Raw genomic sequence first — 16,070 nt, 5'->3', positions numbered from 1 at the left:
GTGCTCAAGCATCTACAGCCCATATCTGATAGAAAGCGTGTGTGTGTATGTGTGCAACAACACAAGAGCGAGACTGGAGACCATCCACAAAGCCCAAGAGACCCCAGGGGGAAGTTCACGGAGTCTGTTCTCCTTCCAGGTCACGGGGAGAGACGCCCCGCCTTACTCTAACAATGAGTTCACTTGCAGCTCTCCATTGTTAGATAACATGTCTGATCAGTCTCATGCTTCAGGGATTCAGCCAGACACCTGCAAGTGTCAGGAAGGACTGTTTTCCCCTTAGGTACACAATTGGTGAGATGCATTGTGGGTTTGTTTGGTTTTCCCTCCTTCCTCTGAAGATCAGGTTTTGGCCACAGCTGGAGGCAGGACACGAGGCAGGATGGAGCGATGTTCTGAGGCGGTGCAGAGAATCCTCTGCTCCTAAGTGCTTAGCTGGTGATCCTGGCTCCCATGCTCAAGCTCACGCTGATCACCAGGTTCAGGGTCAGGAAGGAATTTTCCCCCAGTCAGATTGGCAGGGACCCGGGGACATTTTCACCTTCTTCTGCAGCATGGAGCAGGGGTCACCTGCTAGGATTATCTGGGCCTAACCCACCCGATCAGTTCCCTGCTATTGCAGGGGCCTCAGGCCATGGTAGCACCTCGGTCCTGCCTGTTCTCTCTGGGGCCACAATGCTTCAGTCTACTGAGCACTAAAACACAAAGAATAATCGGCAGCGACTGAGATTTTCAAGTGACGTATTTGGGAAAATAAATAACTTTTGTTTGGTGAGATTCTAAAGGGAGTTGGGTTCTACCTAGGGCCACCGTCTCTAACACTGACAGGTATATACAGACTCCACAGCCAGAAAACAGTCCCCTGTTCAGGGGCCAGACCCCACAACGAAGGTTTTTGAACTCCGGGTCTGAGTGGGGAACGCTCTGGCTAACCAGATGACATGGTGTGTCCTGCTGGCTTCAGAGGGGAAAGGAGAGCTGTTTAGCACACACGGCCTTGGGGGAGGACGTATCAAGGAGAGCTGATCATTAATCCACCCCACAGGACGCTAGCAGCTGGATACACGTCTACAAGATTGAGGTGCTGCAGAGGGGAGAATCCCAAGTGCTAAACAGACACAGAAGCACAGGAAAATATGAATGGCACCAACCCTCTCCAAGACACCCTGATGAAGGTGACGCTAAGGAATGCTGGATGTGCCAGACATGGGCTATTAATATAGCTACCCACCCTAGAAAGCAGGCAAGGCCTGAGAAAGGGACCCGCCACAGCAAATTAACGGGGCAATAACAGTAATGTAACCACCCCTGAGTAAAAACACCCGTCCGCAATACACATTCATGGGAAACAGGAGGCAGTGCTGTAGGGCAGAGGTGCGGAGACCCCTGGGGCATAGTAACTGGATCCAGCCAGAACAGGGAGTCTGTGATGCCTTAATTAGTTAATGGGTGCAAAGTTCTTTGAGCTCACTGGACGAAAGACAATGTAAAAGGTGCTTATCCCAGGTAGTTAAATCCCTGCAGCAAAAGCAAGAGAGACTTAATGCTACTTGGTTAGCAGGAAAACTGCAGAGACCCTGCAGCCAATGGGAAAAAAGGGTCCATTCTACCAAAGCTCAAGAGAGAAACAGCCTGGAGGAAAATGTACAACCTAAAGGAGAAGGAGCGTCTAGCTCCTAAACAGCCATACATATGGCAAAGATGTAAAAAGGCGCCCATTGGTCACCGTCACCCAATGAGATTGTAAGTCACGGAATGGAGCAGCGCCACGCTAATCTGCAGCCAGGTTCGAATTCACACGCTCCCCATTTGTGACGGCTTTCCCCTCTCCATTGCCGTTCGCCACTGACAAGTACAATTAGAGCAAGGGCACAGACAAGCCGACCTTTGCTCATGGAAATTCTGCCGGCACCGTAAGTGAGGTCCCCCGCACCGAGAATCAGGCTGCATTGTGAAAGGACAGTTGTTAGGCGATTAAATGCCCTCCTTTTCCATTGCCCTGTGGAGTTGTGCATCTGTTAAGACTCATTCTAATTAGGGCCCATCAGCAGTTAAAAAATAAAAGCATCCAAAACCACATTAGCCGGGGATCTGAGAAGGACTGCAGAGAGCTCAGACAGGTGCATGCTGCCCACAGGGGCCGTGCGATTAGCTGGGTGTCAAAAGGCAAGCACCCCAGGCTATGCTGCAGCCAGAAAACGAGTGTTTTTTCTTAACATGCTGACAATGCCTTTTTCTGGCAGTAATCGCCTGTACAAGCTGCTGAAACAAGTAATTCCTTGGCACACACAGAGCAAGCATTTCAAACCAGTCTTCTAAAAACCAGAGAAATACCCTTGACTTCTAGCTAAGCTATTTGTGAGGGCCCTCGCTGCTGACCTGTATCAACGCGCCTCCTTGAAGGACAGTGGAAGAGGTAGGGGACAAACTGTTCCCTGTCCCTCCTCACAGGGAGGGTGTAACCCCTGAGGGGTGGGGGACAGGGTTCCATTGGGTGGTGTTGGATCCCTGCAGGGAGCTGCTGAGTGGGTGGGGGCAGGCATGACTCATTAGGTTCCCCCTGACTGTGGTGGGTACATCTGCCCTTGGAGCTGGGGATGCAATTCCCAGCTCGAGGAGACATACCTGCGGTTGCCCTGATTGAGCCAGTACGCTAAAAATAACGTGTAGCCACGGCAGCACAAGCAGCAGGAGGGGCTAGCCAGCCCACATACGGCTCAGACAGGTACGTAACTCGGGGCAACAAGCCCCTCCCACCGTCGTGGCTACATTAACACGGCAGCTTGATCAGAGGTAGGGTGGGTATGTAGTGGGGGGTGGGAGAGGATGGGAGGGGGTGGGGCAGAGCAGTTGAGAGCAGGAACCCTAGGGAGAAGGCCTAGGTTGGGGGTTCATGCAGGGAGATTTCGGAATTACGCTTTTTGTTAATAGGACGGAGCCCAGGAAAAGTGGCTTTCGGACCCGATGATGCCTTTCAGAGTGGAGCAAAGAGCCTGGTAAACACACCTCAGGAGCCTGCTTTTACCGCCAAGGGATTAGATGTGTGAAGGCTGGGAGGAAGCGTGGTCTCGGGGTTAAGGCTGGACGGGGACTCTGGAGATTGAGGTTCGATTCCCAGGGTCAGTGATTCGCTAAGGACAGCGAGGTGCTGGCTCAGAGATGGGGGCCATGTCACTAGGTAGGTTGAAGTAAGGCCTGCTGGGCAGAACAAGGGGGAATACAGAGTGCCCTAAAGGGGTGGACGTAACACGTGACTCCCTTAGGACAATGCCACCCCTAACCGCTGCCTTTGACAGACACAAACCCTTCAGGGCCAGGAGAGCTGGTCTGCAGGGATGCTTTTTCCCAAACAAATATGCTTCTGCGCTGTGTGTCCTAGCCTGTCTCCTCTCCCCGACGTAATGACCCTCAGTGTCGAGCGCCATTAAACCGCACCGGATAATCACTCTCTTTTTAATGCCCCCTACGGCTCGTTTCGCAGGAAAGGTGGTGAGCAGCGTGCTTCGTCGCCATGCAAATGAGGCCATTGTCAGCCTTCCTCAGGATCGACACCGATCATCAGGCTGCTGTCTACGTGTCATCTGTTTTCTGGGGGTGTCAAAGAGCTTTCTGGAAAGTGGAGATTATTTGAAGTCACCCCCTAGTTGTAACTCCAGGCTCAGCAGCAGCAACTGAATGGCAAGGCATCGCTCCGCACTGTGGAGCAGGGATGTGTTTCTCCCCCACGAGAACAGCTGTTGGCTTTGCTGGCATCCTCGCTGGCGCCGTGCAGTCCCCTTGTATGATCAGTCACCTCCTCTCTGCTGGGTCACTGCTCTTTGGCTGCCTGCTCTGTAGAAAAATGTCCCTTTTAGGCAATTCAGGGGGCAAAGCTAGATAGAAATGCAGGACACATCCCATCTCCTGTCATTACCCCCAAACAGTCAAAACCATCAGGGGCGTGAAAAGCTGAACAGACGAGGTTTGGAAGAACATGCTCCTGTGAGTTGCATTTGCAGACAGCTGAGTGAGCGGAAGCAACTAACCTCTCCTGGCATGGGTAAGGGGGTGAAAGGCAGGAATGTCCCTAGCATGCTCACAAATGTTATTTGTATTTCTGTGGCAACTAGAGGCTCCAGTAGGCCCTGTACAGACAGACAGACCCTGGCCAAAGTCTTCTGTGTAGTTAGACTGTGAACTGACAAAGGGTGGGAAAGAAAAACAGAGGCACAGAATGATGAAGTGACATGCCCAAGATCACTTAGCAGATCAGCAGCAGAGCTCAGAAGAGAGCCCAGGTCTCCCGACTCCCAGTCTAGTGCCCTACCCACTAGACCACACTGCCTCCAATTGTTCTTCTTCCAAAAGATCAATTGAGTGGGGGGAGTATAAATTAAACTGTGGAGCTGACAATTTCCCAGGAGTCTGCATGATGCGAGATCTTTGGTGTCGGGATCTTGTCTGTAAAGCCCCTAGAACAGGGTTGGCGCTAAATCTGTTAAATAAACAGAGATATCCTATCTCCTAGACCTGGAAGGAACCTTGAAAGGTCATCGAGTCCAGCCTCTTCCTTCACTAGCAGGACCAAGTACTGTTTTTGTCCCAGATCCCTAAGTGGGCCCCTCAAAGGATTGAACTCACAACCCTAGGTTTAGTAAGCCAATGCTCAAACCACTGAGCTATCCCTTCCCCCAAACATGTAATGTGTTAACGTTACTACTGCTTTGGTAAAGGGTGGACTGCGAAATCCACCAGTGAAGAGCCACCACCCTGTTGTGAATAATTTGCCAGACTAGGCACAGCTCCCATGCTCTGATCATGCAAACATTACACCCCAGACTGTCAGGGGACAACCAGCCAGGACAGAAGGGGGAAGAGAAAACCCCACTGCTCCAGAAAATGGTCAGGCATTTGCTAGTCCATCACATCCCATTGTGTCACATTCCTGTTATGCCGCATTGCATCAGGTTATCCCACCACATGGTGCAACCCAACACTGATGCATAAGGGAACCTAATGCAATGAGACACACCAATGCCTTGCTGAGTATGGCCTTTATTGCTTGGTTTCTGGTCCACTACTCACCATCATTCTGGGCAGCAAGATACATTGGTTTGACGCTGGGGGAAATAGCAATACATAAAAATATCCTCACTCCAGGCAAATCTCCTAGCTGTGCCACTAAGAGTCAGGTAGTTGGACATATCTCTATAAATAATATCGCCAGCCCACAGCGCTGCTGCTAGGTCCCATCGGCAGCCTAAGAAATGGGAGGATGCCAGGAATGGATTGCTGAATCTCGAACCATTTCAGAAGGCAGATGCTTTGGGGGGAGGATTACAAGATCCTTGCTTCCCAGGAGGGCCAAGAGAGCCATGGCTGCAGGGTTGCTCTCCAGCTAGTGAACAAAACTCTCTCCCCAGGTGCCGTGCTGGGGCATAAGCCGAGAAGCCAGGCATACTGCGTCATGACACTGCCGACGTACGGCCTACGCAAATAAATGGCCTCAAAGGAAGCGCCGGTTCTGAAGGCAGCCTGCACAGCTGATCCTCGAGCTCTTCGCCCAGATGTTGTCTTCGTGTGTCCCAAGGAGCGAAGGGGAGCTGCATCCTAGGAACCACACTGAGCGTTTTCTGAACACTCCCCACTGTTGCGATACTCCCCGGTGCCGCTCTCCCACTGCTGGCAACGGTGGAAGCTCCATGATAGATAAGACACCAGCGTCTTTAACCACTCAGCTCTGAGCAAGTCGGGCCTAGATGGGGATAAGAACAGAACACCAGTGGCCACCAGTGCTAGTTGAGCGGGTCAGGAAGGGGGCGGAGTCTGTTGCTGATCCTTTGCAAAGCTGCTGTGATTGACAACGGTATCGTTAGCTATTTGTTTAAGGTAACAGTAAGGTAACACGCCATGCTGGGTGCTTTCCAAACACTTGAGGGTGATCCTTTGAAATCTGAGGAGAGACAGGAGCAGACAACAGGGCAGGACAATAGGCAATGGACAGACAACTCAGTTTGGCAGCATGGCAAAAGTGAGACTCTGAGGGACTAAAAGGCAGACAGGGTGGGTTCCTTGCAAACGAGCTGAGGGAGGTGGCCCCATGCACTGAAGGCCCTGTGAAAGGAGGGACCAAGGTGCAAGAAGTGGACAAGCAGGCAGACAAGACTGGGAATGCCGGCCAAGCAGAGGAGGACAATGCAAAGCTTGACAAGACAGGATGAGTTCCTAAGTGTTTTTCACACTCGATTTGCAAACAGATCGAGCATTTTCCCCGTGCAAGAGGAAATCGAACCTCAAGCTACTGAGACATTTGCACCTAAGACCTTTCTGGCATTTGCATTCCAGGTCCGATGAGCCCAGCGCTTGGAGTTCTGACTGTTCCAGGGGAAATTATGGGAATGGTTTGAAAGCGTTACCATCGGATGGCTGTGCTTGCTGGGAGGGGGGACAATAGAGAGGGGGCAGGAAAGGTTGGATAAAAATGGATGATTTACAAAAAATAAAAATTGGTTTCTTTTATTTACATTTTATTTTTTGATTTTGTTATTTAAGTGATCATATGTTATTCTTTTTAAAATAAACCTGTTTAAAATGAAATCTGAATCGAATACAAAATATGTTAAGGCCTAAACTTACTACAATCTCTTAAAACATTTAAATACAAAATAAGTATGCTGGTTTTGTGAGTTTAATTAAATTCCAGTTACTGTCCTAATGCAGCTTGACACAAATCCTGAGCAAAAAGCTAATTACCTAGTAAATAAGCAATACATCATTCACCATGTTCTAACACACACAAAATGTACAATCAATCAAAATGTGAAAATACTAAGCTATATAATTGCTTAAATAAACGTATACAGTTATGGCGTACCCTCCTCGGTAGCAAACTCATGTACCAAATCTAGTGTAAAAGCTCTATTGAGTTGTACATCAACATGTTTCAGTGGTTTTATCAACCAAAGAGAAGGAACCTTTCTCTAGACAATCAGTGAAGTACAAATGGAAAAGTTGATTAAAATCAATGATTTACATCGAGGCTTTCCACTTGGTGATTTAAATCACCGCTTTAAATTGCCTTGATTTAAATTAATCCACCTTGGCTTTAAGTAACCCCCACATACTCATAACCTGTTGCCTTCTCTGTCCTGGAGCGCAGAGAGTCTGGGAGTCCATTTGGAAATCACGTGCTTTTCGCTTAGAGCGGCGGCTTCAGGCTCCCAAGGCCTCTTGTCCTTCAGCTACCTATGGAATTGAAGCCAACAGATCCCCCCTGCCTCCCAAGGGGGCTTCAAACCGTGACTTTCCCTTCCCTTCGTCAGGAATGAAATGGAACTCCTGGCACCCGTTCCTTTTACATGAAGCGGAAGCCCCGGATGCTAAATAACTGGTAAGATGCTCTCTCTGTAACTGGGGGGAAAACCGAGGTTGTGTGTCTGAAATAAACTGACGATCCTGAGCTTTCTTCCACGCTGTTGCCATGCCTGCAACAGCGCTGCCTTGTGACTTCAGGACACGGGGTCCCTGCACTCCCAACACCCGACAGACTGCAGTACCCAGATATCTGCTGGATCTAACCGGGACAGGAAAACGCCTGGTAAATTCCCAGCACCCTGCCTGAAGGATTAGGCTGCGGCTCTGATTAAAAGCAGCCGGAGATGCTGTGTGTGTCATCTGCCAGGTGCAGCACTGAAGATTTAACCCCCTGCATGCTGAATTCTGTCCCTCCTGATTGCGATGTTGCTCCATCAGCCTCTCACCCATAGAGGCCTCATGCCAATGGGGCAAGGAGAGAGCACACACAGATGCTCCCCCTTCGTCCATTTATTTTTGGTGCATGGATAGAAGCAGTTTTTTATGGAGACAGATGATTGCATTGCTTCCTATGGGGAGGGGGAGTATAGTTTCTCTGGAGAAGTATGGCTACAGCTGACTTACCGGACCAGCTTGCCTTTTAGATGAGGGATACTTTCCATTGACCCACGGCCTAGTTCTTTGTGGCTCTGCCCCTCTACCCAACAGCAGTACAGTACCACCCACCCCCGACCACAACATGCCTAAAGGAGAACAGGCTTATGTGCACAGACCCCGTGGCCAGCTGCTCCAGATCACATTTCTTCTATCTTAGATATTTATAGGGCACCAAATACCACAGTATCTAGGTGCCAGTTTCTTGGCACCTTCCCTCTTTGGCATGTGCTCCCTGGTGGAAATATTGTCAGAGGAGGATCTGTTTGGGGGCGAGGGAGTATCTGTAAGGATTGCAATGCCATGGGAGATTCTACCGCTTGTTCAAGCAACATTTCACAGCACTGCCCAGTGCCCTGAGAAACTGAGCGAGAAGGGAGAGCAGAGAAAGGCAAAATAAGAAGATTGAAATATGAAGAGTAGGAAGAAAACAGGAAGCAAAGAGGAGGAATGAGGAAGCCTCTGGAGAGGAGGAAAAAAGGAGAAAATGAACGCAAAGTAAAAAGAACAGGTAAAAGGGAGAAAAAGGAAAGGACAGAGAGCGAGAGAGGGGAGAAAGCGATGAGCCAGTAGAAGGTGAGCACAAAGAGTTAGAGGAACGTGGCTTAACTGAACATTAGTAACTAGAAAGAGTCGGTGAGTAATGGATGACACATCCATTGCACTTGGCATATGTGACTTTCCCTGCATTTCATGGGTGGGTTCCATTTACCTTTATATTCACAGCTGGGCTGTAAAAGCTTCAAAAGCTCCAAAATTAACCAGAACTCTGGCTTGGGGCTGGGAAATAAGGGTCAGGATCTAAAAGTGTTTTCCTCTCCCCTTGGATCCAGGGCAAACCATCCACCTGCAACCCACTCACCCACCCCCCTGCCATCTGAACACAGCAGAATGGACACAAGTAGCCCTGTGGAACACAGTACGTCCTGCTTTGATACCAGATATTTATGGGCACTGCAAACAGGGCAGTCCTCCCACTGAAGTCAATGGAGGTTTTTTGCCACTAGCATCAATGGGCGCAGAAAACAGACCGTTTATAAAGAAATTTGAAAAAGACACTGACCCAATACAGTTTGTTCCAAACCTTTTACCTCAGGGGCCAAGTTTGCTGGGGGCTTCCTTGACAGGGTCTGAAAAAATCTGTATGCAAAACAAGTCACAGACACAGAGCCAGTCTTTGCTGACAATGTTTATGGTGCAGTAAAGGAGACCCATTGAAAAACTGGCCCTGTATGTTCAAAGCTGAGAGCCAGAATTGGCAGCAATCCCATGGGAGACCTGCATATCCAAAATGAAACAGGTTTCTTTAATCCTTCAATGCCTTTGGGCTCTCCACCTTTCCAGACTACTGTCCCCATTTCAGAAGTCTGATTTGTCTTGCATACCCCCAAGTTTCACCTCACTTGCTCATAAAATCAGACATAAAAATACAAAAGTCACAGCACAGTACTACTGAAAAAGTGCTTCCATTTTCATTTTACCATATAATTATCAAATAGATCAATTGGAATAGAAATATTGTACTTACATTTCAGTGGATAGTCTATAGAGCAGTATAAACAAGTCATTGTCTGTATGAAATTTTAGTTTGTACTGGCTTTGCTAGTGCTTTTTATGTAGCCTTTGTAAAACTATCTAGATGAGTTGATGTGTCCCCTAAAAGACCTTGTATACCCCTGGTTGAAAACCACTGCAAAGTGCTGAAGTGTCTTCCTGAATCAGGGCCTAGAGCAACCGTTCTCCAAAACCTGCACTGAAATGCATACCTATGGCTGGGGCTATAGTAAGGGCTGGATTTGTGTCTGTCATCATATTTTATATACCCACACTTCGGTTTAATACCTCAATATTTATACACATGTACGCATATATATATATTTACACACACGCACCATACACCGCTACCTCGATATAACACAACCCGATATAACACGAATTCGGATATAACGTGGTAAAGCAGCGCTCCGGGGGGGCGGGGCTGCGCACTCTGGTGGATCAAAGCAAGTTCGATATAACGCGGTTTCACCTATAACGCGGTAAGATTTTTTTGGCTCCCGGGCACAGCGTTATAACGAGGTAGAGGTGTACTTCATTCTAACTATTCATAGATCACCGTCAATATTTACAGCAACAAGTTTCCCTCTGCCAAACCAATGAGAGAAATGCACAGGCCAGAGAAATGTACCCAACGCTTTCTAAGCCATTGAGCCACAACTGGCTACAGAACAGAATCCTGGAGCCTCCCTGCCGACCTGAGCAACCGTGGAGCGCGATAGGTGCCCAACTCCACGAGCCGTCAAGGAAAGAGACACGTGATCCCGAGCAGAGGCTCCCCTCTGAGCTGGTCTGACTTACTCGCTGAGAAGGTGGCTTCCACGTGGACAGGAGGAGTGGAAGGAATGCAAGGCGGGTGTCCCACAAAGAAGGAACGCAGGGAGCGCTCGGACAGGAGGGGAGAGCGCTGGGAGGGGATGTTCTCACAGCTTCCCACACTGTTGTGAATCTTTAAGTTCAGGGGCTTGTTCTTTTTCTTGACTCTAAGGGAAAGAGAAGGAGAAAAAATGAAGAAAAGCAGCAAAGGAAACAAGATACGTTTTCTCATGGTAAACAGGGGAGAGGGAAGAAGTGCCAGCAATCAGGTATCCCACTCAGGGAAACACTAGCATGTGTCTGACTAAAACACAAGCACAGGAAGACATGGGCCCAAACCCATGTCCTCACACACTGGAAGCCGTGAAAGCCAAACCTGGGCTCAGATCCATATTTGCATGTGGCTCCTCATCTTAATAATGAGCTGAACCAGATCCCATTTCCAAAGTCAGACCCAGTTACCGCCAAGCCACATTACAGTAGTAGAGGTGTTTATCAAGTGCTTTGAGATCCTTGGATGGCAGGTGCTGTGTGAATGCAAACTATTATTACCCACATGGTAACACAAGCTAATAAAAATCACATCATTTCTTCACACGCCAGCCTCGCTAAGTCCGTATTGCATTTCACAGTTCTGAAACTATGGCATGTTAACGCTACATGGCACCATCAATCTTTAGCATCCTACAGGAATTACACTCAATTGCTACCTGAAAAATCTCTAATGCCTGTGACAGACAAATGTGATGCCATGCTGGGGTACTGGAGCCTCACCATAATTCATTCTTCAAACCCGCTTTCAGTCAAGACTTGGAAAGGAACAAATCAATCAGGAGTCTGCACTGACGAGTGAGAATTTTGGAAATATCTTCTCTTACCAGCTTGTTCCTCCAGCGCCACGTTTTCAAAACTCGGTGCTTAAGCTGGTCCTACAAAAGGTTTGTTTTTAAAACACATCCACTATGCCTGTCCAAGCTGCACTCCCCTTGCAAATGGGTCTTTCTGTGCACAAATCTGGGTACCAAACTTTCCTGTTTGGTAAGGTCTATCTACCATCACCAAAATGACACCTCAACACCAACCCAAACCCTCTCCCACCAAAAACCCTGAAAACAGCCTCACAAATCCACAAAATGAATTTTAAAAAATCACCCCATCCCAAACAGAGTTTATATCCCAGTGCAGGAGCGAAGCCAGAGACACCATGACGTGCACTAGGAACTTTGCTCATGCTATTGATTTAACATGGAAGGAGTCCAGATACCATGGTGATGGGCGGCAGTATAAAACCTTAAGACAGACAGATATACAAATGTTGTTGGAGCCAGTAAACCTTAGGGCTGAGACTTTCAAAGCTACCTAGAGGGTTTAGACACTCAATTGCCATTCCTTTAGGGTACTAGGAACTCAAATCCCTTAGGCATGTTTCAAAATCTCCTCCTGGATTTTTTGGCCACACATACAACAGGCACCATTTATCATTAATATAATGCCAACAGTAGGCCAACTGTTTTACGGACAAGTCGAGAGACAAGAGCTCTACTGCCCCTATGGGTGTTCAGCTGGAATTTCTTTGCAGTCTTTTAACATCTTTCCATTCCAGTTAATTTAAAATGTATTGCCCAGTTTGGCAAGTTGATGAATGAGATGATGATTCCGGGGCCAGATTCTCAGCTGGTGCTAATCAATGCAGCTCCATGGACTTCAGTAGAATTATGCCAATTTAAACCAGCTGAGGATCTGGCCTTGTGCTACAACAGAGATTCTGTTGTAGTAATTGGGTGGGGCCTACACATTTACTCTAATTGTGAGCGCAGCTGTAAAAAGTGTGTGAAAGTTCTTAAAGTGTCACAATAACCTCCAATAAATGGTGATGGGAAAAGGCACAAACGGGAGACACAATGGATTTGTCTAAACCAAAAGGCTACTGATATAATCCGTGGACCGTGTTGAGATCATGCTTGATAAAAACAGAAGATGTAGAACCAGAAACTAATGAATGAAATCAACATAGGCCTAAGGGGATGGGCTGTTCCACCCATCACTCCATTTTGGGGTCCTTAAAGAAAGAGACTCTGGCAGGGAAATGATGGAAGAAGAAGACAGAGGCTACTGGAGTGAGTTTCACCATCGTCGCTACCCCCGCCATCTCCTGGGATCTTGGACCTTCTTCATCCTAATGCTGAGGGATGCCCTGACCAAACCAGGTCACATGATACCTTCCCACCCTCTCAAAACAGGGTTAGCGCGGGACTCGACTGGCACACGGGCTTCAGGTGAGGCCTTTGCACGGGGTGAAACACTCACGCCACCTGCTGACGTCAACGGGATTGCGGATGCTCAGCCCTACTCAGGATTTGGCCTGGAATCATGGATATTAACCCGTGGGGTGGGGAGAAGTAAGGTGCCTCACTGGCTGCTGCAGCCAGCCTGTGTCCTGAGGAGCTGCTAGACAGAGCTCATAAGAACAGCCGGACTGGGTCAGACCAAAGGTCCATCCAGCCCAGTATCCTGTCTACCGACAGTGGCCAATGCCAGGTGCCCCAGAGGGAGTGAACCTAACCGGTAATGATCAAGTGATCTCTCTCCTGCCATCCATCTCCATCCTCTGACAAACAGTGGCTAGGGACACCATTCCTTACCCGTCCTGGCTAATAGCCATTAATGGACTTAACCTCCATGAATTTATCCAGTTCTCTTTTAAACACTGTTCTAGTCCTAGCCTTCACAACCTCCTCAAGCAAGGAGTTCCACAGGTTGACTGTGCGCTGTGTGAAGAACGTCCTTTTATTTGTTTTAAACCTGATGCCCATTCATTTCATTTGGTGGCCCCTAGTTCTTGTATTATGGGAATAAGTAAATAACTTTTCCTTATCCACTTTCTCCACATCACTCATGATTTTATAGACCTCTATCATATCCCCCCTTAGTCTCCTCTTTTCCAAGCTGAAGAGTCCTAGCCTCTTTAAGCTCTCCTTAATAGCTCCTTCTGCTATAGCCCTTTGCAGCCTCCCTCACTGCCCCAGTCCCTGGGATCTCCGGTTACAGCACATTCTGCTCCTCTCACGGACACAATGTTCCCATTGAGGCCGCAGCGTCCATTCAGGAAGCCCAGGTCCCTTTCATTAATCCTGGAGAGGTTCTTTTGGGTGGTTGCTGGCGTTTTTTCTGTCCTCTGGCTGCAAGCAAGCAGCGCAATAGCCCTTGATGTTATCAATAAACAATTCCAGGGCCTGGAGGGGCTCCCAGGGCCATCACTCAGCTGCCCGGGCTCTGACACTCAGAAACCGCTGGCAATATTTTCTCACGATTTAGGAGGTTAGCATCGACTCCTGCTTGAATTACAGCCTTTTATTCAATCAGGTGCATTTGCTTTCTGGTTATACGGTTGTAACTAATTAGTTAACAACAATGTAGGGGTGGTGAGGGAAGAGAATGAATCGTATTAACCCTCCGATGACGGAGGGTGGATCCAGCTGGATCAGCCCTCTACAACTCCAGGGCAAGATGCAGAGGCCTCCCCAGCCTCGCTCCTGCTGACGGGTCTGGCCAGCACCTCACCATGCTTGGTCAGTGATGGCTGGAGAGGGTGTGAGACTGGCAGCCAAGTCTGTCTCCTGACGGACGTTAGCACTGAGGCCAAATGCTCCAGGGACGGCGTCACTCCAAGGTTCTGCGTCAGGTTTGCTGCCATTGGCCCAGCGACCACGAGAGGTCGTCTCTAGCGCTTGGGGCAGGCAGAGACAGCTTCTGTGGTGCACGCTTGCATTATGGGCCGGCGGATTTGCTCTTCCGCGTGTCAGCAGCGTTTCCTTCCTTGTTTCTAAAACCACTACACCCATCCCCTCGTCCAGCGGCTCATAAGAGAGATTCCAGCCAGTCCAGACCCACTACACGCCATGGTATCAGAGTCTCCTTCTGCACCTGGGCAGACTTCCAACGAGTGGCCTCCCCCATGGCTGAGGGATCCACCCAGCCCCCTTCGAGTCCAACATGGGAGGTGCCCCATCCCTCCCCCACAGACCCAACTTGCCAGCTCCTGAGGGAAGCCAAAGTGAAACAGGCTAACTTCTCACACACTTCACAGCAGGGTCCACTGACCCCTGAAAACTGGATACAGGAGAAGCCTGCAGGGGAATTTGAGGGAGGCAGGGCCCGCCCCCAAGAGACTCTAACACATGGGATTTCCCCCGTCCCCCGCAACTCAGCATCTCATAGGATAAGTCCCCCCACAGCGGGAGATGTCTCCTATGAGGAATTTCAGCTAAACTGCACCCCTCCCCCAGGGGAGATGCTCTTGTCTCCAGAAATCTATTGCAGAGGAGGTCTTCTCACCCCACTCGTCCCCGGGAATTTGGCTGAAGAAGCCAAAAAAGCACGCCAGGCAGAAGGGCCGGGTGCCCAGTTCTGTTCTGTACCACCCCTAGCACTGCCCTCCCTGGCACAGAGGAGGAGTTTTACTGAAGCAGAAGAAAGGGCTGGGGGCTAAGCAAGGTGAAGCCCCACATGATCCTTGCAAAGCCTTCAGGCTGGGATAGGCTATCCTGACACCCAAACCCCATTAGGCTAAGTGAGTCAGGCACCAAATCCCAGAGCATTTCAATGGGATTCCAGGACCTAATTCCCTTTGGTCCCTCTGAAGATTCCAGCCCCAGAGAACAGCTCAGCTCACCCCAAAGCCCAGACAGCTCTGTGGTGCTACTGAGAGCCCTCCCTTTCCCGCCTGCTTTGGTTTCAGACGCCACAAGGAAGGACCCTGGCTGTATGTGCTCAGTGTTCTCAGGGACCTGCCATGCCCACTATCTCCACCCTCAACCACAGACAGTGCCACAAGCTCCGGTCAGGGCTCCCCTCCTTGGCCACCCCATCCCCAATGCCAGCAGCCCTGAACTGCACTTGGAACATACAGGGGCCTAGCACCATTTGGCATGTTCTGCTCTTAACGTTGCCCAGTGAGCCCTCTTGTGGTGAGGAACAAGCCTGTGTGAGCCCCGGCACTGTCCCCGCAGCCTGGTGAGAGTTCATTTGGAAACTCTCCTCCCTGCATTCAATGGATGTTTTCCCACAAACGCCAGAGCATTTGCTCCTGGCAGCAATTCTTGCTTTAGGCAGGGATTGGACTGAAGGAAACTAGCTTCCTGGAGGTGTGAACACAGAATGGTGCCCAGATACCAGGGTGACGGGACACTAGGAATCAATTAGCTAAATCACTCTACCCCCATCCCTAAGTGACTCTCTTCCTTGCTTAGCACTCCTCGCTGACACCTCTATTCAGCAAAGCACCAAAGCGTGTGCTTAACTTTATGCACATGTTTTCAAGTCCCACTCTGTGCATGTGCTTGAGGGCTCAGTTGAACAGATGTGGATTTTGGTACATGCTTAAATGTTTTGCTGGAGTGGGGCTTTACTAGGAGGCCAACTGCAGATAGGGAAGGCAGCCCCAGCCATGCCCTGGCATGAAGGTAAGCATCTATCCGGTGCTGAGATGACATCGCTTGGTGGAAAGACAGAGCGGTAGGTCTCTGACATAGCTGTATCTAGATCCAACTCCACACCATACAGAACTCCCTCGTCTTCCTGTTTCAAACATTGGACATGCACATTCCCCGAGAATCCCGAAGGCAGCTTGCTGTATTGATGCCACAACTAGAGCTGATAAAGAAATAGGGAGGTGGCACCTTCTTTACATCATGAGTCCTTTGATACCAAGCAGTCTCTAAGTATTCCTACCCTGCCCACCACCATGGTATCTG

At 49.3% G+C, this 16,070-nt stretch overlaps 1 protein-coding gene across 1 annotated transcript in view; it reads right to left on the bottom strand.

The window, feature by feature from the left end:
* KSR2 (kinase suppressor of ras 2) overlaps positions 1 to 16,070 on the bottom strand; it is a 288,408-nt gene that overhangs the window by 143,818 nt on the left and 128,520 nt on the right. The window contains exon 5 of the mRNA XM_034791563.1: positions 10,303 to 10,484. Coding sequence (XP_034647454.1) covers positions 10,303 to 10,484 — 182 coding nt within the window. The remainder of the gene's footprint in view (positions 1 to 10,302; positions 10,485 to 16,070) is intronic.

The sequence above is a fragment of the Trachemys scripta genome, chromosome 15 (assembly GCF_013100865.1).
Source record: "Trachemys scripta elegans isolate TJP31775 chromosome 15, CAS_Tse_1.0, whole genome shotgun sequence".
NCBI lineage: Eukaryota > Metazoa > Chordata > Testudines > Emydidae > Trachemys > Trachemys scripta.
This window is presented reverse-complemented; position numbering and strand designations above follow the sequence as displayed.